Below are 27,928 nucleotides of genomic sequence, written 5' to 3'. Positions count from 1 at the left end.
ATGTATGGAGCACTTCGGGCAAAACTGTCCTAAACGACCCACGATAAACGACCAATATACTCCTGTCTCATGGTGTCCCATCGTCCTCTTCCTCCTCAACAATCTCACTCTGTACGTTCAGAGCAGCCAGTGGCCACCACTACAAAGCTCTGATCTATAAAATGTTGGGACCTCACATTGATCCCTCTCTGACTTATCTCAAATAGCATCCTTATCCTTTGTAGACGTGTTCAGGCATCAGACGAAGTGGGATGGGCTGATGGAGTAATGAAGCCGCCAAGCAAGAAGCTACAATTGGTATTGCATCTTTGAATTAAAACAAATTAGCATGGTGGTTTTAGACACAGTTTTAACTTCGAAGTTTAAAATAATATATTTCGGATAAGATCACTAATGCAAAGAATTTTGCAAAATTCAAAAATGGAACCCTTAATGGAATTAAAATCAAAGTGATCATTACACTTTGAACATATATGAAAGGTAATGTATACAAAAATAGGACTGGTGTCGCTGCGCCTTCATTCTATACATGATCCAAGATGTTATCCAACTGACAATTACATTGAATTTGTAACACCCAGGTGAGAAAAATTGGGTATCCAGGACTATATTATCTCTGTATAACCGCATTTGTCTCCGTATTTTCTATACTTCCACTCTTGAGAAGGACAAAAATCATTGGTCACAAAGCAACTCACTTTTCAGCCACTTGCCAAGTCATCCTCACCTCCACTATCATCACTGCATTTCAGATGCAACAAACAAGTGAAGCCAGTGAAGAAAAAAAAAAATCAAATGTCTAGTGGAATGGATAAAAGATGTATATTAATTTTACTGTTAACAAAAGTAAGAGAAATATGTCCTCAGAGTACCAATATATACCTATGTTCTGAAAACTTTGATATTCGTCTAGCTTCCAAGCCTGTGATGAACTTTTGTGCAGCTTGAACATTTTCAGGACCTGCAAATCATGAAACAGAAGCACCGTCACATCTGCATCTCATTACTCCAAAAACTGGATCATTGGAAAAGTTTACAAGTCCTTTCAGCATACAATAAAAATCAAGCAGAAAAGGTACCCTTTGTCAATTGGAAGGCATGCAGAGCACATCTTTCTGCTGCAAGTCTCACGGGTGTACTTCCATCCTTCAAACATTCAGCCAGTGCAGGTCCAATAATATTGATATGGGCCGTAATAGGTGAAGAACTTTCCTGCAAGGCAAATTACCATCAATAAAATCCTCATAATATGGAGAATACAGAAGTCCATATTTTCCAAACTCAAAAGCAAATACCTTCGAAACTGCCTTTAGAGCAGATAACGCCTTTCTTCTAACTTCGCTAGAATCATCATGCAATGCTGAGACTAAAGACGATATAATATCTAATTGTACTGAGGTATTAGAAGGATCACTTCGGACTTTATAAACAAGAAGTCTCCCAAATGCCTTGGTTGAAGTTTCACGAAGAGGGAACTGTCTCAAGGAAAGCGTGTTACTAGTTTGCAAAGCATAATAAGAATAAATAAGAAAAAAAATCCTTGATTAAACTACCTTCTCATCAGTCAAGGCAGCTTTAAGCTGGTCCAGGATAGACGGAAACACTGGAGAAGTACAGATGGTGGATGGGATGTGCCTGAGCATGGATGAAATTGTAAGTACAGAACCATGCCTAGCAGTCCAGCTGAGCGACGATGGAAAACTTGATAGTTCCTGAAGCAGCTCGATCAGCTGGGTATCTTCAATGTACTGCAAATTATCAGTAGAAAGTTAATAAAAGGAAACAACACAGAACCACATTAGAATTGAGCAGATACTAATGAGGGAAAGCCAAAGAATCATTTGGATATTCATAGAATCAATTAACTGTAGGTGACAGATCTCATGATGGTTTTACTGGTCGACTGTATTTTATTCGAACCAAAGAATCTTTATCTCGTCAGCTTTCTATATTTACTAACCATTTTTCATACTTGCCACAACTTTCTTTTCCTTTGCCAGATAAAAATAAGACACCACACTCAGCTAAGGAGTATGTATGTATAGAAGCAGTAATACAGCGTAGGAAGAATACCCTTTATTAACTAGTAATGAAAGCAAGTTCATGTGCCTATTATTCTGGTTAATTAGTATTCATGTAATTTCAGATACTCCACAAGTTAGTGAAGTTACCACATGGCTACTGTTGAACTTGCACACTTATGGTGCCTCTAAAGATTTTATACCTATAAAACTTTCAAAATGTCCAAATTTTTATCTTTGTTAGCTACTATTTGAATATATCTCGAGTCAATATATACATTCTTTAGCTTCCAAGACAATCTACAGTTTAACAACATTGTTTAAAACCATGTGTTAACAACACACAATCATGAACATCATGTTAAATACATGTTGAAGGAGCCGAACTTAACAGAATAGGAAAGAAATATTGGACAGTTCCTCGGTTATCCACCGCATACCTGGGACATGATACCCAAAATGCTTGCAGCAGATACTCGAACCTCATCATCATCATGATGAATCAAATCCTTAAGCTGCAAGTAGACACGAGTTCTAACAGCACTGCTCACGCTCTTTCCAGCATACTTTAGGACACCTTCTAAAGCAGACAAACTTGCCTCCCGAACCCCACTATCCATAGCCTGAACAGTGAAATCATGATCAATACTACAGTAGGTGCTGGAATTTAGGTCCATCAAAGATCCTAACTAACAATCACCTGCAGACTGGACAGGAGGTCTCCAACTAGAGGGTCCACCCGGGTACTTAAAGCACTAAGCTTTCCGAGAGCAAGGGCGGCACTTGAGCGAACAATTCTGCAGTTGCAAAAGATCTAATAAGCCAGATGAGCCTAAAAGCATACATGCTAAAATGACTATATAACTCCAACCTAACCTTGTGTTATCCTGTAGGCACTTGACAAATGTTGTTTGAAGCTGCGGAAGAAATGGTTTCAAGGCCATCCCACCTTTTCTGATTATGATTGTCAAGGTAGATAAAATAGCACTCTTCACCTGCCAAGGGAACCGGTCACCTATTATCCGGATAAGAGGCCTACAGTCATGTTTAAAAAATAGTCAGATAGTTGAATTTTATGCAGAAGCATGACTGCAGAAAAGAATATGAAAGACAAATAAAAGTTAAGTTATCTAGACAGTAATTGGATCTGCTAACTACTAGCTTGTAATGCAATAATCAAGAGTTTGGATCGCACATATTTCTCAGGTCTGACTCGAGTGTTATAATGATCTCACAAAAGCAGAAATACGATCATAACTCATAAGCAAATCACCTTCTTCACTTTACCATTTCTTTTATAAGTCAAAATTAAATTCATCAAAATTTAGGGTACAAAAAATTGTATATGGTTGAAAATCAGACATACCCTGTAATTGGAATGACAAACTCTTTGAGTGCCTTTTCACTAGTCACTTCGATCAGTTCCCCAAGACCCAGTGCCGCTTGCTCTCTCAGTTCAGCAGATCCACTTATTAAACCCTAAAGGTAAAGATATAGATCAAAAATTAGTTCCCAAAAAACAAATAGGCGAAGTAATAAATCATATCAACATGCAGAAAAAAGCAGGTACGAAATGCAATACAACTACTTAGGCCAACCTACAAATCTAAAGTTACATCTTCAGCAATCCCAGGAAACATCCAAGTTATAAGAGCGAAAAAACAAGTGATCATCTAAGCAAGAAAATCTTGCCCAGGTTTCCAGGATAAACAAATAAAGAGCACTACAAATGCAGCCATTACAAGGTTGAACTTTGATATCTTTAACTAATTGCCAACAGTAACCAATAGGTTAATGGATTCTTTTCTATCCCAATATAAGATTAAGGAACTGGTGAATTCGAAACAGCCAGTAGTTAGCTATATGCTCTACTTAAGAAACCCCTGCCTAGGAACTCCTAAAGGTAATCGGAAAAACAGAGAAGGTAAGAAAAAAAGGAAAAAGTTATGTGAAATTATAACTGTGGAGTAAATGCTTTGAAGTCATTCAGGTGCAAGAAGGGCTTTAGAGCATTTAACCCTACCTCCAAGGTCCCTAATTCGAATGTCGCCTCCCCCAAACCATTTGATACGGTAAAAAAATGATGTGAAGGTATAACCGCATGGCCTTTGTGTTCATGTAGAAAGCAAGCATGCAAATCGCCTAGGATTGATTGAGATAGGACAGATAGTTTAGGAAAATGGGATGTACTTGTCAGGCGAAGATGCCATGGCGCATAGAAGGATTTTTGATCTTATTCAAACTTTCAAAGAAAACAAACTGTTTGTGCATTATTTGAACTTAAATTTCATGCAGATTGGGTGGCTGCTGTTTCATTTATTTTTTCTGAAGCAAGTGTTCCTTTTATTTGGAAAAAAAAAAACCAAATCTTTTAAGGCCTTTGCAAATTTCAAACCTTAACTTACAGCTTCACCTTTAAAACATTGAGCCTGACAACTCCTTTGTTTTTATCAAATACAAAAACATGTCGCATCATGTATTCATGTAATATATAACTAGTAACTAGAGGAACCAATAAAAAGCAAAATAAAGACTGATATTGCTGCTTGTTTGAAATAGCATATCCAAGGATAAAGTAGAGCTAGCATACCTGGAGAAATATTGGAAGCAAAGGTTGAAGTGCTTTTGGTAAACAAAATCCAGGTATGACAATAGGTCCTCCCTGCAAAAACAAACACCATCAGATGAACAGACTTTTCAATAAAAGCATCTAGAATACAACCCATATGTAAGATGAACTAAAAACTACTTGCCCACCTTCTTCTTCCTGCGCTCCTTATCTCTGGAAGTCGACACAGCATCGCGTACTAATTTAATATATGAAGGAAGTACTTCCTTGGGGACTGAACTTACAACCCTTGACAAAGCTTCCCAAGATACCTGTTCAACAGAATTTTATATATTATATTCTGTATATATAACAACAGAACCTGAAATATGAATAACACATACCGCCACAGTAGCCGAATCAGAATCACTGAGCAAGACAATCAAGGTAGATATCATGTTTGGCGCTTCATCAACCAAATATAATTTACTGTTTTTGAAGAAATAGCCTATAAGATACGCGGCACTTCTTCTAATTGAAGCCTGAAACCATGTAAAACAGCAACAAAGTGAGTAAGAGTGAGAGAGAGTAGCAAGCATAAGAAAGCTAGAGACATTAAGACACACACACACAGGCAGATATATATATATATATATAGAGGCCTGATCAGGAGCGGACGTCCGCACTTTCGCTAAAGTGCGGACGTCGATGCAGCAGGCGGCTTCCAGGCAGCGGCGGCGGCGCGGGGCTGGCCGGAGGTGTCCCAGACCTCTTCTGGGCGGCGTTTGAGGTCGGGCTTGCCGGTTTCTGGGCAGCCACCTCACCTGCAGTTGCAGGTTTTGTGCAGCACCGCAGAACCGTCTCCGGCGACTCCACCGGACCGTAGACCCCTCCGCACGACCCCCAGCGTCCCTCCGGCAAGCCGCGCCGTGCCGTAGCGACGTCCGCACTCGAACGGCTCCGTATATATATATATATATATATATATATATATATATAGATATAGATAGATAGAGGGTGGGAGGGCCTACATTGAAATGACAATTTATTACATACATACCTGACTATCGCTGACAGCTCTAAGTAGCTCAGATGTAAGATATTCAACACCTTCCTCATCTATAACTAAGACCACAGTTTCAGCAGCCTCCTTTGCCAATGTTTGAACATCCTACCATTTCCAAATGGACAATTAGGTCTTAGTAACATCTAGCCACTTATTGTGTATAGCCAATACGATGCATTTAATAACTCACTAATCCAAACCTTCAAGAGATAAAAAAAAATAAAAAAAATTGTTTTCGTAAGTAAGCAAATATTTTAGTTGAATTGGGCATCCGAATGGCATACCTTTGCATCAACACCCATTGAAGTAAGTAAAGCAGGAAGAACGGTACCAAGATGAGTGTTAAGACCAGGCCCAGCAACCTCAGCTACAGCTCCAAGAGCATGTGCATTAAATGCACTGAATATGTAATGTAGTCAGTAAACATAAGGGGATGAATAAGGCATTTAACACAGTAAGTTCGAGAAAAGAAAACATACGTTAGTGGAAGCTGAACAAGCTTGGGCAAAATGTGGGGTAAAACTGCAGTAATCCTGACACTACAACAGAAAATGGAGCAACTTAGAACTCAAGAGTACAGAAAGTACAAGGCTAAAACGAGCAAGGAAGAGACATGTAAATGTAAAAGGGTTTTCACCTTAAGATTTGTTTGAGACCATCAAGTGCAGTATCAGAAGTTTGATCGTCCTCCAAAGCATGCAAAAGACTGGGAACAATTTCATCAATCGCTTGCATTCCAGCATTCTACATTGTGAAATAATAATATTAATAACTGTATCAATCAAGACATTTTAATATACTTCATATGAAACAACAAACAATAAGAAGCACCTTGTACAGAGTGCTGAATGCTATTCCAGCAGACTCACGAACTTCGGGCATGCTGTTGGCAAATAAAAACAATACTGTTAAGATTTACCAAAGGAACAAGATCAAGACAATTACAATTACTCGAAATTTAAAATAAAATAAAACAAACAAACTGATACCTATCTGAAAGAGCAGTTCGAATGGTTGGAATGAGCTCATCCATGAAACTCAACAAATGACTTTTAGCTGCAGATCCCATTACTTCACTCAGACCAATGCATACACCCTGTGACTCACGAGAATATTAGAAATCTGTTAACATAACTGTCAAACAGGTTAACTCTAACTTATCAAGGTGATAAAAATGTACTCAACTGTTTTTCCAAAACCAAGCGATGAAAGTATCTAAACTACAAAAAAGGAAAAACAGAATAGTTTTCTCACTTGTCGTCTACTGGTGTCAGAGTCCTTCAATCCTTGGGATAAAATTGGGATGATCAATGGCAGCACTCTTTCACCAAGCTTCCTGACAAGCTCACCCAGTGCACGTCCAGCGACCTGCCGCCTTTCAAAGGATGATGATGCAAGAGAGGTAATTAGAGTATTCATTAGAACTGGCATTATTTCCTTTAGAGTTTTTGGGGTATTTGCCACTATAGTTTTCCATACATGCAACGCAGCCTGAAATGAAACAGGAGAAAATGATTTAGAAGTCCCATATTGATGTAAATGAAAACACAAACACAGCAACTAAGTGTGGAAGTGAACACTTAGAGCTAGGTGAGATTACTCCAAACACCGTTGGAGCCTAGATTTCTAAGGGAAATCTGGGAAAAGCCTTGAAATATTTCAATATGGGAATACTTTGAATAAAACTTCAGAACTGACCCCTACAGGCCTGGGCTAAACCCTATTTAAAATACTACCAGGCATTCCCTAGATATTTCTAGACACTCCAAGCACCTTTCTAGAGCCCACAAACAACATTTAATGAAGACATTCTAGACATTCCATGCAGCTGCCTAGAGCCCACAAACAACATTTAATAAAGACCTTAAGTGGCAGACAACTACATATAAAATTACTTGCATCATTCTCCCCTTCCTCAAAAAAACTCGTCCTCGAGTTTACGGCTGGTCAAAGCTTCCTTAACATCCCCGCTGTTGAGTGGATATAGATCCGAAACATTGAATGTAGAGTGGATACCCAAATGCTTCGGTAAATCAACCACATAAGCATTGTCTCCAATCCTCTTGATAATCTTGTAAGGCCCAATCTTTTTTTTACTTAGCTTAGAGTAGGAACCAGCTGGGTGTCTTTCTCTACGCAGATGAACCATGACCATATCTCCTTCTTGGAAACTACAGGGACGTCGTTTCCTATCTGCATACTCTTTATACTGAGCATTTGACTCTTCAATTTTCAACCTTATCTCATCGTGTAACTCTTGCATTTTTGCAGCCACTGTTTCCCCCTTTATGCTGCCCTTTCCAACTTCTGGTATAGGGATTAAGTCATGAAAATGCATTGGCTGTTTCCCGTACACTATTTCAAAAGGGCTTCTACCTGTAGTGCGATTTCTTGAATAGTTGTAAGCAAATTCTGCTTGTGCAATAACTGCCTCCCATGTTTTCGGGTTTTCTCCAACTAAACTCCGCAGCAAACTACCCAAACTTCTATTAATAACTTCTGTTTGCCCATCAGTTTGAGGATGGTAGGCGCTGCTGTATTGTAACTTCGTTCCAAGTCTTTTCCATAAAGCTCTCCAGAAATGAGACAAAAACTTGGAATCTCGGTCAGAAGTTATTGATTTAGGCACTCCATGTAGACGGATGATTTCTCGGAAGTATAGATTAGCAATATTTGAGGCATCCATCGTCTTTTTACAGCTGATAAAATGCGCCATTTTTGAGAACCGATCAACCACCACAAAGATTGAATCCATCCCTCTTTGATTCCTGGGCAGCCCCACCACGAAGTCCATGCTTACATCCTCCCAAGGTGCTGATGGAACAGGTAATGGTGTATAAAGACCAGTGTTCTGCACGCCTCCTTTGGATTCCTGACAGATTTGGCATCTGTCAACAAATCTATAAACATCACGCCGCATTTTGGGCCAAAAGTACTTTTGCTCAATCATAGCGTATGTTTTGTCTCTTCCAAAATGACCACCCAAACCGCCACCATGCATATCTCCAATGATCAATTCCCGTAAGGAACAATCTGGAATACAAAGCTGATTACCCTTGAAGAGAAATCCGCTGTGCATCACAAATGCCCCTTGTTGGCCATCATTGCACTTGCTCCAAATCGACCCAAAGTATGGGTCAGCCGGGTACAATTCTTGGAAAGACTCGAACCCTTCAATAGTGGCTGACATGGTGTTCAATAGTAAGGTTTTCCTGCTAAGAGCATCAGCTACTTTGTTGCTTACTCCAGATTTGTGCTTTAATACAAAACTGAACTGCTGGAGGAAAGAGACCCACTTAGCATGTCTCTTGTTTAACTTTTTCTGGCTGTTGATGTGCTTCAAGGCCTCATGATCTGTGAATAAGACAAATTCACGCTGAATCAAGTAGTGCTGCCAATAGCGTAGAGCTTGAACGATGGCGTAGAATTCTTGATCATAAGTGCTGTAACGCCGTCTTGTTTCGTTCAGTTTCTCACTATAGAATGCTATTGGTCTTCCTTCTTGACTTAGCACAGCACCAATTCCAATTCCAGAGGCATCGCACTCTACTTCAAAAACCTTCTCAAAGTCTGGCAATGCAAGGACAGGAGCTGAGCATAGCTTGTCTTTAATTTCTTGGAAGCTCTTTTCAGCCCTTTCTGACCACTCAAATCTGCCTTTCTTCATACAATCTGTCACTGGAGCGATGATACTACTGAAATTGTTGATGAAGCGCCTATAGAATGTAGCTAGGCCATGGAAACTTCGTACTTCAGCAATTGTTGTGGGTGTTGGCCAGCTCTTGATCACGTTCACCTTACTTTCATCCACCTTTATGCCTGCTGCACTGATTACATACCCCAAGAACAGTAGGGAGTCCGTGATGAAGTGGCACTTCTTCATGTTAACATACAACTTCTCCCGCCGTAGAACATTAAACACTTCCTTTAGGTGCTGCCAGTGGTAATCTCTGGATGCACTGTATATCAGTATATCGTCAAAATATACTACAACAAACTTACCAATAAATGGTTTCAACACTTGATTCATCAAACGCATAAATGTGCTTGGTGCGTTTGATAAGCCAAAAGGCATTACCATCCATTCATAGAGCCCTTCCTTTGTCTTAAATGCCGTCTTCCATTCGTCCCCATCACGAATTCTGATCTGGTGATAACCACTCTTCAGGTCAATTTTGCTGAACACCTTGGCACCATGTAACATGTCCAGCATGTCATCCAATCTTGGGATTGGAAAACGATACTTGATTGTGATCTTGTTGATGGCTCTACTATCAACGCACATTCTCCACGTTCCATCTTTCTTCGGAGTCAAAAGTGCAGGAACAGCACATGGGCTCATGGATTCTCGAATAAACCCTTTCTGCAATAACTCTTCCACTTGCCTTTGAAGCTCTTCATGTTCTTTTGGACTCATCCGGTAGTGAGGCAAGCTTGGAAGGGTGGCTCCAGGGACAAGGTCAATATGATGCTGAATATCCCTTTGTGGTGGCAATCCTGCAGGCATGTCACTCGGGAAAATGTCTTCAAATTCATTCAGCAAATCATTCATCTCCACAGGCACAGCTTGCAGCTCTTCCTTTTTTTCATTAATCAATAGCGCGTAGGCAACACCATTCTCTTCAAATTCATTGATAAACTGCCGAGTTGTCAAGCAAGCATTTGTCTCCTTTTCGGTGGATTCGGGAAAGTGCTCATCTCTCATTGGAGCTAGGATTACCTTGACTCCATTTTTATAAAAGGCATAAACATTCTTTTCACCATGGTGGACAGTTTTGTTATCAAACTGCCACGGCCTTCCCAACAATATATGACACGCTTCCATATCCACCACATCACATAAAACATTATCGGAATAACTTTTCCCAATAGAAAAAGGAACAAGACATTGTTCTGTTACCTTCACTTCTCCTCCTTTCTTGAACCAAGCTATACGGTATGGTCTTGGGTGAGGTTGGATGTGGAGCTTCAATTTCGCCACCATTTCCTTGGAAACTAGATTCTCGCTGCTGCCCCCATCAATAATGACATTGCAAAGCCTACCATGAGAAGAACACCTTGTCTTAAAGATGTTGTTACGCCGCCAATCACCTTCAGGAACCTTTGGGGTTAACATGGTACGACGTATCACCAGATTAGGAAGATCTTGATCTTCATATGTGACATCGTCTTCTGTAAATTCCAGAAGGCTTTCATGGTATTGTCCATCTTCATTGTTGACCCCTCCGTCTTCACTAACAAGTAGGTTGCTGGATGTCTTCCTACATTCGGAAGATTTGTGCCCCTTTTGCCCACACTTGTAACAGATCACCTTCCCTCCTACGAATTGAGAGGTTATGTTGCTGCTTCCAGCTGCATCACTTCCCATTCCACGTCCACGAACTTGCCCCCCTTGAAAATTAGTTGCTGCCTTACTGTTCTGGAGACTGTTGGAGGCATCTCCAAGTTTTAGCTTTGCATTTCCTTGGACTGGTTCAGCTTCTAACTGCGTTTGTCTCTTCCCAAACTGATTTGACCGATGGTTAGCTGACTGTTGCTGGGCTTCCACCTTCATGGCGAGTTGAACAGCCGTTGCTAATGACCAGCAAGGTTGTAGCTCAACCATATTTCTAATACTCGACCTTAGACCCATCAAATAGCGGTGAGTGACTTGAATCTCTGTCTCTGGCAGCTGAACTCGAGTTCTCATTTTGTAGAACTCATTTGTATACTCTCGAACAGAGCGATTATCTTGCCGGATCGATTGATATTGTTGGAACAAGACACCTTCATAGTTCAAGGGAAGGAACTGACCACGAATTAGCTTCTGCATCTTTATCCAATTCTGGATTTTTTCTTTTCCAGATTGAATCCGTGACATCTGGACCTGTTCCCACCAAGAAGAAGCATAACCCTTCAATTTGACAGCTACAGCCTTGACCTTCTTGTGCTCCGGCATCTCCAGGTACTCAAAGACCCTTTCCACTTCATTCAACCAGTCCAAGACTTCCTCTGGTTGTTCCTCACCAGAAAAATGAGAAATTTCCACCTTCAACCTTGGATCTTGATCAACCTGCCTGTTGAGTACTGGTGGACGTCCCATTCGGAAATTACCAGCTTCTTCTTCATCTGAAGAATCACTCCCTAAAGGTTGCTGTGGGTACCTCTCAAATGCTGGTCGATTCCTCATGTTTCGCCTTTGGTATACATTCATTTGGGGACCTCTTTGCCTCTCCGGATTCTGGTCTTGAGGAGTCAGAACACCTGACTGCTCTAGCCTCGTACACAGCTGAGTAATCTGATCTTGCAGTTGCCTTTGTTGTTGTTGCAAGTTTTCCAGATCCTCCCTTGTTACCACATTACCAACAGCTACTTGATTGGTCTCCAAGGCGTTGTTGCCTCCTTGAGCAGCACCTCCTCGCCCAGCAGCCATTGATCCGCAATAATCACAGATCTAGAGCGGCTCTGATACCACTTGATGTAAATGAAAACACAAACACAGCAACTAAGTGTGGAAGTGAACACTTAGAGCTAGGTGAGATTACTCCAAACACCGTTGGAGCCTAGATTTCTAAGGGAAATCTGGGAAAAGCCTTGAAATATTTCAATATGGGAATACTTTGAATAAAACTTCAGAACTGACCCCTACAGGCCTGGGCTAAACCCTATTTAAAATACTACCAGGCATTCCCTAGATATTTCTAGACACTCCAAGCACCTTTCTAGAGCCCACAAACAACATTTAATGAAGACATTCTAGACATTCCATGCAGCTGCCTAGAGCCCACAAACAACATTTAATAAAGACCTTAAGTGGCAGACAACTACATATAAAATTACTTGCATCACATATGAACTCAAAATAAGACAAAACGAATTCTGAAACAAATTACTCTCACTACCTGACGCACTGATAGGCTGACATCAGTTCGAACCATATATAATGCAGCGAGAATTTCATCACGCTTATCCCTTCCAAGAACCTCAATGATAGCCCGCCCCTGTGCTTCAGTACTTGCACCTTCATCATCACTGCCACCCTCCAGTAAAGCTTTTCCAGAAGTACCCGCGACCTAGATAAATAACATGATGAATTACAGGATATCACAGAGATCAAAACTCCAAGGGAAATTATAAGAGGCTGACATGAAATTACCTTAAATAAGAGATCCCCCAATAATTCCACAGAGCTTTGTCGAATTCGCCAACTATCATTAAAGATACCGTCCTCAACAGCGGGTAGGAGCAAAGGTAATGACCTGAAAACAATACGCAACCTATCAGATGAAAACCGTTATGGTAACATATAGGGCAGGCAACCATCCCAACTCAATAAAAGGCTTCTCACTCAAATATGAGTAAGCCAAATCCCTACAACACTCATGACTCTTAAGTATTCGCAAAATGCTTGGATTTTCAAAGCCTTCCAGATTCTGATACTGGAAACAACAATTACAAATCCAATTTTAATAGCCTTCAAAACAACGGATACAAAAATCTTTCTTTGGGTAGAGATTGAAATCCGCATTCACCCAGATTATGTGGCTTAGGGGATGGGAGAGGGCCAAGTCCTCTTGGATAGCTCATTAGCCAATGATCGACTGATATAGATAAGTTTCTGAACACTAGAATCACTGTCCACAACTCATAGAAACAAACTCCAATAGAGTTCTCAACAGTGATCAACCAGAAGAGTGCTTACGTTATAGCATAATGCTCAACCAGAACATGTCCCGCACCTAATGCTGCTTCACGTACAGACTCATTTTCATCAGCAAGACCTATCGAGTATAACAGCAGAATGAGTTTGAATGGAGCACCAAAATCATATTCTGATGCATACTACCATATATTTGACACCAAACCAGAAATCCACATTAGGAAGTGTACTAACCATCTATAATAGCAGGCAGCACCTGCTGTAAATAATTCTGGAATTGGACGCCTAAGGACCTTGGTAAATACTACAAAGAGTTAAGGAAAATGTTAAACAGAGCCAGTGAATAAAACAGTGCAGAAAGTGATTAACATAGTTTACAACATATTGTCATCACCTTGAATAATGTCAAATGCCCATCACGCACAGATGCTTTTTGATGAGAACAATTTCGGATAACATCAGGAAGTACATGCTCAAAGTACTCAGTCCCAAGTGCAGCTAATACCTGGATTGGAATTGATTATATCTTAGCAAACCAAGACATTAAGAAAACCAGACTCCCAATGTATCGTTAATAGCACTGGATTGTGAAAAAAGAACAAAAACAAAACAAAACCCTTTTCCTGAAATTTCAAGGGCAAAATTATAACAGGTATAATCAACATTTGAGCAAGTATATAGGATCAAAATACATGTGCAGGAGGAAGCAACATGGTTAAACATTCCATCAGTTTGACTAGTGGATTATTAAATCCATAATATAAAAGTATTATATCAATCTTTAAAAGGATATTTCCTCCAAAATAGTTATAAAGTTCCCATCAAAACTAAATGCCTATTAAAGCAAAAAGGTGAAAAATAATTACTTCTGAGCGATCAAAAAACATCCTTATAATAAAAGGTGTCATCGAAGATAGAGGTTGCATTATACTTCATTGCCACCCATCAATTCACTTCTAGTTAAAACCAAAATTCTGCAATTCTATCACATCATTTACATGATGATAAGAAGGAATAAATTGACTATATCAACTATCACTGCAGACTATTCAATAAAGCTTTAGTTTACCATTGAATCTATCCCTTTTGCCCTCACCAAATAACAATTAATCTAGTTACAACACCCAACAAATGAGTGTTCATATTAGGACCAACTTAAACTTGTCTTATTCAGCAAGTTCCCAGTAAACGATACCAGTAGAAGTTTAAGCAAACAAAGAAAGGAGAACTATTCCTTTTTAGAGGTAATACTTACCTCACTTAACCCTTGAGCAGCTCCAGATCGCTCAACATTACTATTATCTGATTTAAGTGTATCCAACAACCAGGGAACAAGATCTGGGAAATGATCCTCGCCCATTCCCCTTATGAGGGATCCAAGCGCCCTTGCAGCAACAGACCTAACTTCTGGAATTGGATCCACAAGAACCTGTTTTTGTTGGAAGAAATAATCAGCAAAATAGTTATATACCACAAGTCAAATCTAACATTCTTACAAAATGATACCTTTTTCACTTCAGGAAGAAGCAGCCCTATGTACGGAATCATATCATTTGGATCTGTAACTAACGAACACATATTGCCAACTATTTGGGCTGCTTTCTTTTTAGTCTCTGCACCCCTCTCCCTTAGCCCTCTATGTACTATCGGCACCAAGAGTGCAAGTGAAGGAGCATCAATTGAATTGATGAATGTTGTCTGAAAAATTCATTAGCATTCAAATCAAAAAAATATTTAACTAAATAAATAAAATACAAACTCCAGACCAAAAAAAGAAACAATTTGTAATCCTTACTCCCAAGAGAACATCCAGAGAATATTTTGTATAGTCATTTGGATCTGTAAGACCCAGAAGAAGAGTAGGGACCAATGAAGCTATCTCAGGATTCTTTATTACGCTCCCAACCTAGGAATTGCACACATACACACAAAAAAAAGGAATTGAGAACAATAATTATATATAAAAAAAACAGAGGTAACAAATCACGACAAAAAATCTAAACACCTGTTGAAGTGCTGTTTGTCCTGCTGACTGAACTTTAGGGTGGGTGTCTGTTAAAACCTGCAATTATAAAATGGTCAAGAAGGCAATAAGCATATACTATAGTCTCATTTCTTTCCAAGAGAAAGTAATACAGACAGTCATGTTTAATAAAGACGAACCTCAGTCAGTTTCGGTACAATCTTAGGGAGACATTGAGACAGCTGCTTAGGAGCACAATAGGCCATAGCACCAAGCAGTTGAACACTACTTTGCTTTGTTCGCCAAGCTTTATCTTCAAGACCCTGTCCATATAAGGTATCCATACAGAAAATTCATCGCTAGAAACTGGGCAGGACTAAAGCATCAACATAAATTTTGTGAAAAACAAGAAATGCCTTCTTTGAAGAAGACTGAATAGATGATAATAAAAAATTGAGAAGCTGATACAGAACCAGCAGTCTACAGAAGATAAAACTCTCAAATTGTAGATAAAATATGTTTTGACTCTTTGAGGCATTGACAAAATACCAAAAGAAAAAAAGAATACAAATTATCATGATAATACATTTTACATTACAAAAGTTAGCAATCAGATGTTGTCCCATAGATCTACCTAGAGAGCGGTTTTATATATTAAGATGATCAAATTAAATGAACTTTATAAAAAGGCGAGATTTAAATAGCAACATTTTTAAGAAGCATTAAAACCAAAAAGGGAAAAAGAAAGGATAACTAGGGTTTGGACAGCAAATAAATACCTTCAAAAGAGATGGAAGGACCAGTTTCACTCCCTGAGCAGTAAGGTGAGACATCATTGCCCGAGCAGCACACTCAGCACCTTCACGAACTGCAACAACTTGATCAGAAAATGAAACCAACAGTAGTGGCAACATTTGTATTACATACCTGCACCAAAAAGAAATTGGAGAGAGAGAGGTAAGATGTATAACAAAAACCATCTGGAAAGATCACTTGTTGGTAACTAACAACTGTTCACTTACGGTTCAAATAATTTTCCAAGTGTTTCACATAGACACTCAAATCCAAGCAAACCCCCTTCACGACGTTTTGCAGAATTCCTGTAATAAAAAAAAAAAAAAACAAAGAAGAATAGTGAAAAATAGATTCACCCAAAATGAATAAGACTATTAAACCAAATAGCTTCTTCCCAATTCATACTCCGAACAAAAAAGCAGAAGAATCCGAAGTCAAAGCAACCCCAGAGACTAGCATTATCCTTAAGAATTCCACTACCTCCCAAAGTTTTGCTCTAAATTTTGTTATTTCTTTCGGACCAATCCACCCAAACATTTGCACCTTTGCACAACCTTAGGCTGATCCCCTCCGCAAAGAGCACAAAACTCTCAACAAATAAAGAGTCATCAGCAAGGACCCAACTCAACCAAGCTAGTTACCATTGTCACAAAGATAATTGACAATGAAGAGTTATCCAATATATATATATATATATATATATATATTTCCAGGAGGGTGAATAATGAATCCACAACCAAAGGACAAGAAGAGGAATCAAATATCCTTAAAAAAAACTACATGACATAGGACCACAACTCAGGAGGTTGAAACCACTTTGTAGAAGTTAAAAACTACATGCATAGAGAGGGGGGGGGGGGGGGGGGGGGGGGGGGGGGTCATTAAATTCTTTCTCAAACTTCAGCTGTCGAACTTCAATTGCTGAGAAAAGTATGGCTCCACATGATATCTCATGTTATGGAGAACTTTTAACATCATTTTGCATAATATCAGGGGAGATAGAATAATTTGTGGGTTTATGTCCTACCATCCACTATACACATACAGTAGTCAGAAGATTAGTTCTGCAGAGATACAGTTGCAACATATTTTCATTCAATGACCAGCAGTATATCTGACCCAACTTTTTTCGAATATAGCCTTCTAAAGCCAGTGATAAAACCAACCTATCAACAAGTCCTTCCTGTAGTATATTCACAATTCCATACTTCTTCAAGGAAGAAATACCAAATCCCTTGACTACTCCAGCAAGCCCAAAAGCAGCTCCACGGCGTTCCCCATACTTATCACTGTTCATCAATTGATCCAAAATCCTTGAAACAAGAGCTTGGGCATCATCCTTGTACAGGGAAAAGAATCAAATTAGCTTTCCTCTTGAATGATGAATATACGGTCTCTATCATCAAAATCTGATAGAATCATAACAAATGTGAAAAAAAACGAAAGGACAACATTAATCTAATAGGACAACTATCCTCCCATTTTAATGCTGTCAGTTTTACTCAAAATGGCCACTTGTTTACTAGTACTTTCACAAACTGCTTCAGAATACAGAGACAGATAATAATATTACTACTGGGCATGGCAATTTCTGTAGAGAATTTATACAATAATTACATAAATGTGTGTCCCATCCTAAACGAAAACTAAAATAAAAGTAAACTAGTGTACAATTGTTAAGGCTACAATCCAAACAATAGCTGTATTTGAAATTTGTACACTTTGTACGATTTCATCTTCTTTTTAATGAAATTTGTTTCTTTTCACATAAAAAAATAAAAAATAAGAAATGGTAAGGCTAAAATCCAAACAATAGCTGTATTTGAGTTGTTGTCATACTTGCTTTGATTGCATTAATGGTGATAGGCATGTTGAAACTGCCCGCTGAACAGCTTCTGATGGAGTGTTCAACACATCCAACAACTTCTCTATAACAGCATGTACTTTTGGATCATCCTGCAACAGTACAAAATGAATATGAATGTAAATTGTAAAATCCGGAATTGCAAAAGGGAAAAGGGTGAAGAAAGAAAGAAACAATAAACAGCACCTTTGCCAAATGCTTTGCCAACGCTCCAGTGAAAATAACAACACCCTCACGAACCAAATCATATGTCTCCTCATCCGATGCCTAGAAAAGTACAAATATTCTATCATTTAAACTGGCAGTAGCTTACAAGGGCTTTGCATGGAAACAAACATGAAAATAAAGCTCCATTAAGTGGTTTTTCACTGCCATCACAAGATAGAAAGGGAGAATAACCTTTTTGTTTAAGTAGTTCTCAAAGATGGGAAATAGCAAGGACACGTTATCTCTTCCGTGCTTATCAATAATCATAATGCCAGCATTAATCATTCTCCCCCGAACATCAGCATTAGGATCTGCCTGCAGATTAAGAAGCATTCACAAAAAAGTTAAGTACAATCAAATTTTCACGTCCCTTCTTAAAACTGAGGACTCAAATATCTCATGTCACGGATAGTATAGTTCATGTTTAGAAGAATGGCATCGCAAATCTTACCAATGCTCTTGAAATCAAAAAGGTCATAACAACAGGAAGGTCTTTTGTTCTCAGTACATCAGCAGAAGAATGCAATGCCAAAGCTACACCCTGCCGGCCCAGCCAACCAGCATCGACATTGTTCTCAGTCAAACCAGCATCACGGATATACAGGGAGAATAAAGTAGAAAGGGATTCCTGGGTTATAAGAACACTATTTTCAGGCACCTATTTGAAATAAAAGAAATAATAATAAAAAAATCAAACAGGTTAAGTTCAAATCTACAAACCTGTATAGAATCAGGATTTTCGTCCAAAGCAGCAGCTAATGCCTCTGCAGCAGCAAAACGGACAGTATAATGGATATGAGAAAGTGCTTTGAAAAGGCCTGAATAGTCAGTCCCAAAGTCATGTCCATAGCGATCCCACAAATCCTCTGCAGCTTCTGCAACTGACTGACAAAAGCATCAAGCAAACAAAGTGAATGAGCTATCTATGTAAGATAAATGGGTCCAAGCAGGAAAAGACTTCCTGGCAAGGTAATAAAATATAATGTCTTTTGTTGACAACTTGTATCACTTCCATTAGCTAAAAATGTAAACCATGTTTAAGGATCATCCTTGCTAAAATCAGCTAAATCAGAAAATGACTAGCCATTTGATTACCATTATCTAATTGTTTGTACAATTTAGATTACCAAACTGTTCCAATTTAGCTAGCTGATCTTGCAGGAATGATCCTTGACCTATATGTGCAACGTAAAAGAAAAAAATTTATGTGCAAACACCACACACTTTAGAAAAGTAATTAGTCAACCAAACCTTTTCTGGGTCATGTAAAGCAATCCAAATACTTGTAGCAACCTCAACATTCTGAATAAGAGACCGACTAGCAACAGTAGGAATGCATTTGACAGCAGTTAGACAAGCCATTCTAACATGAACATCTTTTGCATAAACCCCGTATAAAGCCTGAAGAAACACATCTTCGGATAAGTACCCTGAAAGCACATCAAAGAAGCATTTCAAGTACAATGGAAAGAGCATACCGGTGCAACTTCATCTGGCTGCAGACCAAGACACAACTCATTCAACGCAGGTCCAATAGAGGATTGATAAGCTTGTACAATACCAAGAACATGATAAAGAACCTGTTAAAAAAAGTGAAATAAATGAGACAAAGTCACAAAACAAATGACAATAACAATAAAAAAAAACTAATGGAAATAGACTAATGTCAACGAGCGTCGTAAGGAAGAAATAAGTAACTGAAATCATTCGAAGCCTAGGGAGGGGTAATAGGGGGTCCATGTGCAAGTAAATAATTTGAAGCACATTATCATGAAGCCCGGTCTTCTTAGAGCTTAAAAGAATTCGCTCCATTATCTGACAGAAAAAATCATATAGATATTAGCAAAAGAGAAGTGCCATTGAGCTGAATCTGTCTTGTGGGAAAGTAGGAAAACTTACAGGGAAGACAAAAGTGAAGGAATCAACAGGAAGAGGTCCCGATTTACAAGATGCAGAAATGGCGTTAATAATTCGCTCAAATAGACTCAAAGATGGTCTATCATCGGCTTCCCCTTGCCCAACCGATGAAATCATATCCAACAGAAGACCATCTTCTTCAGTCACAACTAAGCGCAAAGCAGTAGCAATGTCAAGGCCCCAATTACAAAGAGGGGGAGCAGTACATCTAGAGAGTTTCACCATAGTTTCATATGCAATATCGCTGACTATTGGTGACCTTAGTAACGGATTGACATAGTTAACCTGATACATATAAAAGGTTAACATTCAGTAAAAAAAAAACAATGCAGATAAAACGCACGATATTCAGAAAATATATTCTATATGCAGTAGTAAAATAACATATACTCCAAAAAGAGGCACGCTGCTAAACACATACCAGGGAAGGAAGTCGACTATGTGCAAAAACAGGATTTGCAATGGCCATTTCCCCAAGAGCTTTAAGCATTAAAGACAGGTTTTTCTGTATTTCTCGGACCTTCTCACGTCTGGATGCCTCCTCCTTAAGTTGCAACTCACGTGCCTCCTCTTTTGCAGTCTTTGTTTTCTCTACAAAAGTTAAAAATGATTGTAATTACACTACTGAATGAATAAATAAAACTAAAAGAAATAAAATCTAGTAGGAAAAAAAAAGCCAAAAATAAGTCACCAGGTTTCTTTGTCGACTTCCCAGTTTTACTGCTTGGATCGACTTTTGCAGAATGATTAGAACCACCATTATCCTGGGTATAAATCCAAATGCACGAATGTTATCAGAATAAATAGTTTCTATCTAGGTCCTCGTACTCTTCTATACTGAAGAGATATTTGTATACCATGTCATTTAGGTCCTCATACATCCGAAAACGGCCCTTAGCTTGTTTCATGTTCTTGGCAGCAACAGACTCAGCTATGTAGACGCCTTGCTCACTGGAAAGCAAGCCTTCAGGAGTATGAAAAATCTGGTACAGTATATGTGGAAGCAAATAGAAAATAAGTTGCAAGGTAAAACACAGTAGATATTTAAGACACAAATCAATTGTTTTAATGCTCGTTAGCACTTTAACTAACCCGAATATCATTTTCGGAAAGCATATCATGTGAATATCGGTAAGGAAGGTGTTTCAAGTGCTGCCACAGAGAAAAAGTTCCAGTAAGTATCAAGTAGGATCTCAGTGGTCCTAATAAATAAACATTCATTGAAACTGAGATATATAAAAGCATTTTACCTTTTCAAACTCCACATACGTTTCTCCAGGTGCAATGGACATCAGAGTGGCTAATGAGGATATTGCTGCTTGCTGCTCTGATTGAGTAGTACTGGACAACCACATTGTTTCCAGTAGGCCCTGAAATGATAATCACCAAGAATTCAGTCACAATAAATATAACAAAATGATTACCTTAGCAGGAGGTTTAAATTGGATACCTATCTATTTTTACACACCATTCTAGACTCAATGATTTACTTACACAGGCCTCTTAAAGACGAATCTTACAAAAGAAATTTCTAGAGTCGTACTTCGCCAAATTCAAGGAAGATAATATTACTTGAGAAAAGCCAACATAAATTAGCCTGTTTTCTGTTTGTCTAAAGGAAGAATTCTCTCCCTCTATCTACTGCATCTATCTATCTATGCAGAGACATATTATCCAGAACCATATCAAAACCCAAACTAATTCTACTTAACTGATAACTGTAATATAAAAAAACATATGACTTTTAAATTGGTTAGGAACTTGGCAACAATCCTTTTTAAGATATCAATACTTCGATAGAAGTCTACAGATCTCTCTTTGCATCCACAGAGAAGTTTTACAATTTAGCAATTTTTTTTACTTCAGTGCTTCTGAAGCATTAGATCTTCATAAAACATGTGACCAGACCACCAATTGAGAATGCCAAACGTAGGATGGCTTTTTTTTCAAGATAAAGTGAGCAACAAGAAAATATGTACAAATAGGAGATCACGTATCCACAACCAGAGCACTCCTTATGATTAATTATTTAACAACTATTAAATGAAACCATACCTTGCACAATTTCTCCATGTCAGCCAAAATATTGCTGTTTATGTCGAAACCACATTTATGCAAACATTTGTGTAGCCTCTGGGGAAAGAAAAAAAGAATGAATCGAGTCAGCTAAAAAATGCATTTCTGAAGTAATGTGACGAGTACTTAAAATTAGCACATATAAAGGCATGCAACTCTATTTGAACAGAGATTTTGTTATCTGTGACAATTAAAAACAACAATTATCAGGCAACTTCTCATCAAGATACAAAACTTGAATGCAGTAATCCCACTTTTTATTACAAACATGAACGCAGTTTCCACAACATAAGGACTTCTAAGAGGCTTCCCTGAAACAATCTTCGAGCACTTTGATGCTAATAATACAGTTTTAGAACCAATGCTCAAGACATATACATCACCAGCTAAGACCTATACAATGGCTTGAGACTTATAACTCACCACTCTTTTTATCTGATATTCAAGCATGTTCGTAAGCAAAATAATATGTTTTAACTTTCTGATTTCAGTATAAACACACACACACACTGTTTATAGATCAAAATAAGAGTACGGAAACAAATTAAAAGCTACAGAATCCTGCTAAACTAAGAAAGCAAATAAAATGCCAGTTGTTAATAACAAATAACACAGAAAAACTTACCCTCCAAACTGCATCTCTTTTTGCAGTTCCAACTAAGTATGGATGATGTCCGCATAATAAAACTCGCATTGATGCACTTGGAGCTGCAGGTAGAACTGCTGATGATATAACAAGTAAAGCCTTTACTGAAACCTCTACCGAGGGAAGGAACGGTACTTGGGAGTCCAATGAACTATCTGTATCACTACATACATGGAAAATTAAACACAACTAGGTCAGAGAGAATGATAATGATATGCAAAGATCAAAACCTTATATGCACCAACCACAACATACAATGGTATATAATATCATTAGATATGCAATAAATAACATAGGAACAGAAGTGAACTGATTTCTAACTTTTGCTCTACAATATATTGAAAAAAAAAAAAAGTATGAACATATGATTGAAACGGGGAACTAAAAACTAAAGTTAAGGAAACCTAACAAGAGAAAATAGTGCCTCCTCTTCAAAATGGAAGTGCATGTGCCTTTTATTTTAGAATAGATTTAAGCATTCAAAATAATAACACCCAAGGTTCAAGAAAGCTATTCTGGCCTTCTCATACAAAACGAGTGGAATGAAAAGGTAAAACAATGTACCAAAATAATATTTACCTTGACTTTGAAATACGATGTTTCTCCTCAACTACAGACATGAAAGTCGTGAATTCAATCAAAAGATGTTCAGCTAATTGTGGGGCAGCAGCAACTATCTTTTTGGTAGCATTATAAGCCATTCTTCGAATATCCCAACATGGGTGGCACATGAAAAATATTATCAACTGCAGCACAACAATAACTACTTAGAAACAATGATAAAAGTATTCACTGAGAAAGCAAATCAGAGTAATACTCTTGTTTATTTTACCTGTGACAGTGATCTGACAGAAAAGGAATCCAACGCCCTGCATGATGAAGAAAATAAAGTTATCAAAATGAATACCATTAAAACTACTCAGCACATGATGATAAACATCCATATTTCAAATATAACTTTATGTTTATGTGTATTAATAGTAACCTCTGCAAATGTTCCACCAGCATGACTTCAAGAAGATCGACACATGCCATGCAGTCCTCAGTCAACAATTTTGAAGCCTGTGGTGCAAGCCATACATGTTCTCTATCAGGGGCTATTAATAGAAAAAATTAAATTTTTTAACATAAACAATCCACACATTTTGACAACCACCAGAGCTTTGAATACCTACCAAGGATATTGGAAGAAGGGATGGCTCATTTTGAGATATCACAGACCAGATCTTTTCCTTCATCACGGTCTCCTCTGAGTATAAAGAGAGAGAGAGAGAGAGAGAAATGAGGAAGAGATCAAGTTGAACATATGCACTAGATGATGAGAACAAAATTCCAAAACTTTCTTAAAATTAAATGACTACTAGGGAGTCTAAACAAGATTGAGACCTGCTTTGATGTCAACTGCTGCAATTTTGCCAACTAATAGCAAGGCATATATACCATCCAAACGCTGAACTCCTTTAGTAAAACCAGTTTTGACAAGTTGAATGAGAGGTTCTAGTAATGATGATAACTGCAGTGAAGAAAACAATAAAACTGAAATGTCACCAAAACATGAAAGAAATAACCAGAACAAGGACAAGAGAACAAAGAACTGCCAAATAAAACTAAAACCACGAGCTGACCCGATAAACAGCATCTGTATTTCTGCATATGGCTCTTAGGCAACGAAGATGCCCTCTTCTTAGAGCTTCTTTCTCCTTAAGCCCAGAAGACAAAAAAGAAACTAAATCTGACTGAACAACATCAGCAGATCTTGCTGCCCACGAACCTAGAGCTGACAAAATTGCAAGCTTGACCTCCTCATTGCCTAAAAATTAGAACATCGGACAGAAATAAACGCCCAAAGCTTTTTGCAAAGAAAACAGAAAAGAAAGGAAGACACAAAGTCACACGTTACCATCCTCCTTGTAACAAGATCGAAGGTAATTGCATGAGGTCTGTGACAGTCTATTAAGGTGCTTCCCATCTGGAGCATTACACAATTCTTGCAGTGCATTGATCATGCCAATTCTCTGGTAAGGAAATGTAAGTCTTCCCTCTGAGCCTGTTAAAATTGAACCATTTAGTTAAAACTACTGCAACCAGATTTAAAAGACCAGTTTTAATTAAAATTTGGAAAATGCATCATCCTGCATGTTTGCAGAAAACCATAATAAACAAAATTTTCAAATTACTAGCTATGCGCCGTAAGATGGAGGAAATGGACAGTTAAAATTGGAGGCAGCTCTACGGAGTCCTTGTTTGGATGCTCAATCGAGTGATGGAATTGAAACAGGCAATACCTCCCAACCATTTTTCTGTTCCGAATGAGTGAGATGGGAAAGGATGGAAAGGAAAGAAATAATCTGTAGATTTCATAAATTTCCCACCTTACCCACTCATCGGCCTAAAGAAAAATCGAACACTAACAGGGATACAATGACAAAAGAGACTTTCATCCCTTCCATAGAAACTCTACACACCCAAACAAGGGAAAGATTGCATGTAACTCTTTCTTTCCCCATCCATTACCTTCAAAAAATACTTGCCTTTTCCATTCCATTATTTTTCAGACTCCCAAAAACATAAAATTATTAGGATAACAAGCCAACCTCCAAGGACAGATTTGACAGCATTGACCATTGCTTCTATAGCATCTGGATTACTAGAATTTTGGCTCAGACATCGTACAATTTCCAGTGCACCAACCCTCCGGCCTTCATCTGCATGCCGAGCCTGTGGCAAGACCAGTGAAAGGATTTCGACAGCATACTTGCTCAAATCAAGGTTGACTGACTTCAAGAGAATGCCAACTGATTCCAATACAATCTCAGGGTTGCGTTTCAGCATTTTAACAGAAGATGGAAGCACAACATTTTGAAAATCTTCATGCAACATATGCCGAAAAAGTGGACAAAAAGCTTCGCTAAGACCCTTTGCTGGCTTTTCTTTTGCGTTTAAAATTGCCTTGAGATATATATCAAGAAATATTGGCTGTAAAAAGGCAGAGGATCATGTAAAAGTTTGGCAGATAAATCCTACATATATCAACTTGAAGGAAAAAAAATAGATAGACCCTCACTACAGTCATACATGATTATCAATCACAGAATCACTCACCTTGCATTGTTCAAACAAAGAAGATGATTTTCTTGAGGTACTTGAGAATTCCATCAAGAACCATAATAATTCAGGACTATCTTTGTATGGGATGCGTGCTTCCTTCAACTCCTCTATATACAACTTGTAGATGTCCGGCGACTGGAAAGCATATAAGTAACATGTTATGTCAAAACAAAATAAGAAAGGCATCTGAAGGGAACTTCTTAAAAATAAAAAATAAAAAATAAAAAATAAAAATTGGAATACAATGGGCTAAACCTGAGAAAGTAAGTGATAAAATGTCTTCTTGCAAGCCCGTTGCTCACTGAGAGATGTTTGTACAACAATATGAAGTAATGATGCCTGCACTGTGCCAACTCTACAGAATGCATTCTTGGAAACTGTGGCGAATTTACTCTTGCTAAGAAGAAGACAAGACCACTGGAAAAGTCTGTGGCCTCCAACATGTGATTGCACCCTTACATTTTTTTCCATCATCTGAACAAGGGCTGCTGCAAAATTCTTCATGAAGGCAACTTCTTGAAAACATTTCGTGATAATGTCATCGACAGCTTTCTTGGACCCACGATCCTCATAAATGTACAATGTTTTAAATATTATATCTACCAACAGTGTTGCAGACTCCACACATATTTCTGCAGAATTCAGAATGACAAGAAATTGAGAAGAAGAGCATATGTGGCTCAAAGAAAAATCGCAAACGATTATGTTAAGTGCATCGTAAGTTAATTATAATCACAGTATTTACAAATCAAACTACCCAGTATCATCAAATGTTTTGCCTACATATTCATACAGAAGATCAGTAAAAGAAAAAATAGAAATTATGTCCTCTGTAAAAGTTTATTAAGATATAAAAAATTAAACAATAATAAAACACTACAAGAATTACTTCAGAATTAATACTATGAGTAGAATACACAGTTGATGCATGATTCCACCTGTATTTCTCTAGAAAGAAACACAATAGCATGCATTCGTAATTAGAACCTTTGATACCATTATCATACATAAACTTTCACGACTAAGGCTAGCACTGGCTTTGCTTTTTTTTTCTTTTAGGGAATACGATAGAAATCAATTTATTTAGGCCAAAGGGAGAATCCCTAAAGTGCTTAGACAAAGGCGTTTACAAGCCGACAAAATATCCCTCATAAAACTCAACTCCTCTCCTCCACTATCTTAAACTTCATGTCCCTCTCCAACAACACAATGCGAATAGAATTCACCATCTCCCAGCGCCAATGTGTAACACCATAGCCTCCAAGCTTTCATCTACTTCCACATAAGCAACAGCAAAACAGAATCGATCACCTGTAACAACGTCTCATCACTCCATCCTTCCTATACTAAACCTTACTTCACTCGAAATCCTCATTTCAATAATCGTCGAAAGCCTCATTCTAAACTCTACATAACTCTACAAAATTAACTTACTCTCTACACTCCTGAATTCAACTATCTAATCACCTCACCAGTTCTTCAAAATTCAACCTACTAAACTAAACTCACAACTTCACAGAGATCAAAATGAAATCAACATCCACATGCGCGTATGCATGAACAGAAACACATTCCATTCGCGAATTGAATCAACAGCGATCGAGTTACAGTGAATTGGAATCGAGAGGTGAGCTCAGAACTAACCGGAGCCGTCGATAATGGCCGGAATTTCATCTCGGAAGATCCGAACCCGCTTCTGAGTGGAGGCGGTGGAGACCGACCCGGCGACGGAGAGAAGAGACTCTGGCGGAGCCGCCATTGGGAGAAACGGGCGGGGCGGATCCGAATGGAGGATCCGATTGTGAAAAAGATGGAGGTTTGTGTTTTCAGCTGGTTTAGGGTTTTAGGAGCTGAAGAGAGTGTTACAGAGGATATGGTATACGATGAAATGGAAAGGTCTGCGTTCACTTTTTGGGTAGTGGGCTTTCGTGTTTGGGCTTTTCAGGGTTTGTGGTCCTGGGGTGATGGTTGGGCTGGGGTGTGTGATTTCATGAGGAGGCTCTATACGCACCCCGGTAATTCATCTGTACACGCACCCCAATTATGCATCTATACACCCATTATAAGGACAATTCTGG

General features: G+C 38.5%; 1 protein-coding gene across 2 annotated transcripts; it reads right to left on the bottom strand.

Moving 5' to 3' along the window:
* Positions 1 to 413: 413 nt before the first annotated feature.
* On the bottom strand, positions 414 to 27,724 carry LOC112193372 (protein ILITYHIA). 2 transcript variants are annotated; one of them, XM_024333495.2, is made up of 59 exons: positions 27,495 to 27,724; positions 26,106 to 26,482; positions 25,845 to 25,985; positions 25,337 to 25,718; positions 24,643 to 24,789; positions 24,368 to 24,552; positions 24,129 to 24,255; positions 23,918 to 23,991; positions 23,728 to 23,804; positions 23,575 to 23,611; positions 23,322 to 23,488; positions 22,722 to 22,905; positions 22,076 to 22,153; positions 21,271 to 21,390; positions 21,113 to 21,172; positions 20,878 to 21,003; positions 20,712 to 20,784; positions 20,442 to 20,611; positions 20,003 to 20,305; positions 19,802 to 19,918; positions 19,582 to 19,683; positions 19,355 to 19,504; positions 18,824 to 18,988; positions 18,555 to 18,731; positions 18,296 to 18,418; positions 18,083 to 18,163; positions 17,872 to 17,988; positions 17,199 to 17,371; positions 16,260 to 16,337; positions 16,017 to 16,164; positions 15,438 to 15,560; positions 15,280 to 15,336; positions 15,070 to 15,180; positions 14,781 to 14,972; positions 14,530 to 14,703; positions 13,669 to 13,779; positions 13,509 to 13,578; positions 13,317 to 13,395; positions 12,771 to 12,873; positions 12,517 to 12,687; positions 6,890 to 7,126; positions 6,625 to 6,731; positions 6,467 to 6,518; positions 6,273 to 6,379; positions 6,115 to 6,174; positions 5,920 to 6,034; positions 5,630 to 5,740; positions 4,974 to 5,111; positions 4,779 to 4,901; positions 4,612 to 4,683; positions 3,388 to 3,500; positions 2,898 to 3,056; positions 2,722 to 2,818; positions 2,462 to 2,644; positions 1,554 to 1,748; positions 1,296 to 1,475; positions 1,080 to 1,212; positions 883 to 961; positions 414 to 741 (listed from the first exon to the last, which is right to left on the bottom strand). In XM_024333495.2, exons 1-59 carry the CDS (start codon positions 27,607 to 27,609, stop codon positions 702 to 704), a joined length of 7,866 nt encoding a protein of 2,621 aa, XP_024189263.1. In that variant the 5' UTR covers positions 27,610 to 27,724; the 3' UTR covers positions 414 to 701. The 2 variants fall into 2 exon arrangements, with proteins under 2 accessions (XP_024189263.1, XP_040372199.1); XM_040516265.1 differs by lacking the exons at positions 25,337 to 25,718; positions 25,845 to 25,985; positions 26,106 to 26,482; positions 27,495 to 27,724 and adding an exon at positions 25,257 to 25,302.
* Positions 27,725 to 27,928: the final 204 nt, after the last annotated feature.

The sequence above is a fragment of the Rosa chinensis genome, chromosome 3 (assembly GCF_002994745.2).
Source record: "Rosa chinensis cultivar Old Blush chromosome 3, RchiOBHm-V2, whole genome shotgun sequence".
Lineage (NCBI taxonomy): Eukaryota > Viridiplantae > Streptophyta > Magnoliopsida > Rosales > Rosaceae > Rosa > Rosa chinensis.
This window is presented reverse-complemented; position numbering and strand designations above follow the sequence as displayed.

Coding starts and splice junctions, on each gene's coding strand:
- LOC112193372 (XM_024333495.2), bottom strand. CDS start 27,609: ATGGCGGCTCCGCCAGAGTCTCTTCTCTCCGTCGCCGGGTCGGTCTCC. Junction 21,173..21,270: donor CGTATGTGGAGTTTGAAAAG/GTAAAATGCTTT, acceptor TCTCTGTGGCAG/CACTTGAAACACCTTCCTTA. Junction 1,476..1,553: donor CTGCCTTGACTGATGAGAAG/GTAGTTTAATCA, acceptor TCCTTGAGACAG/TTCCCTCTTCGTGAAACTTC.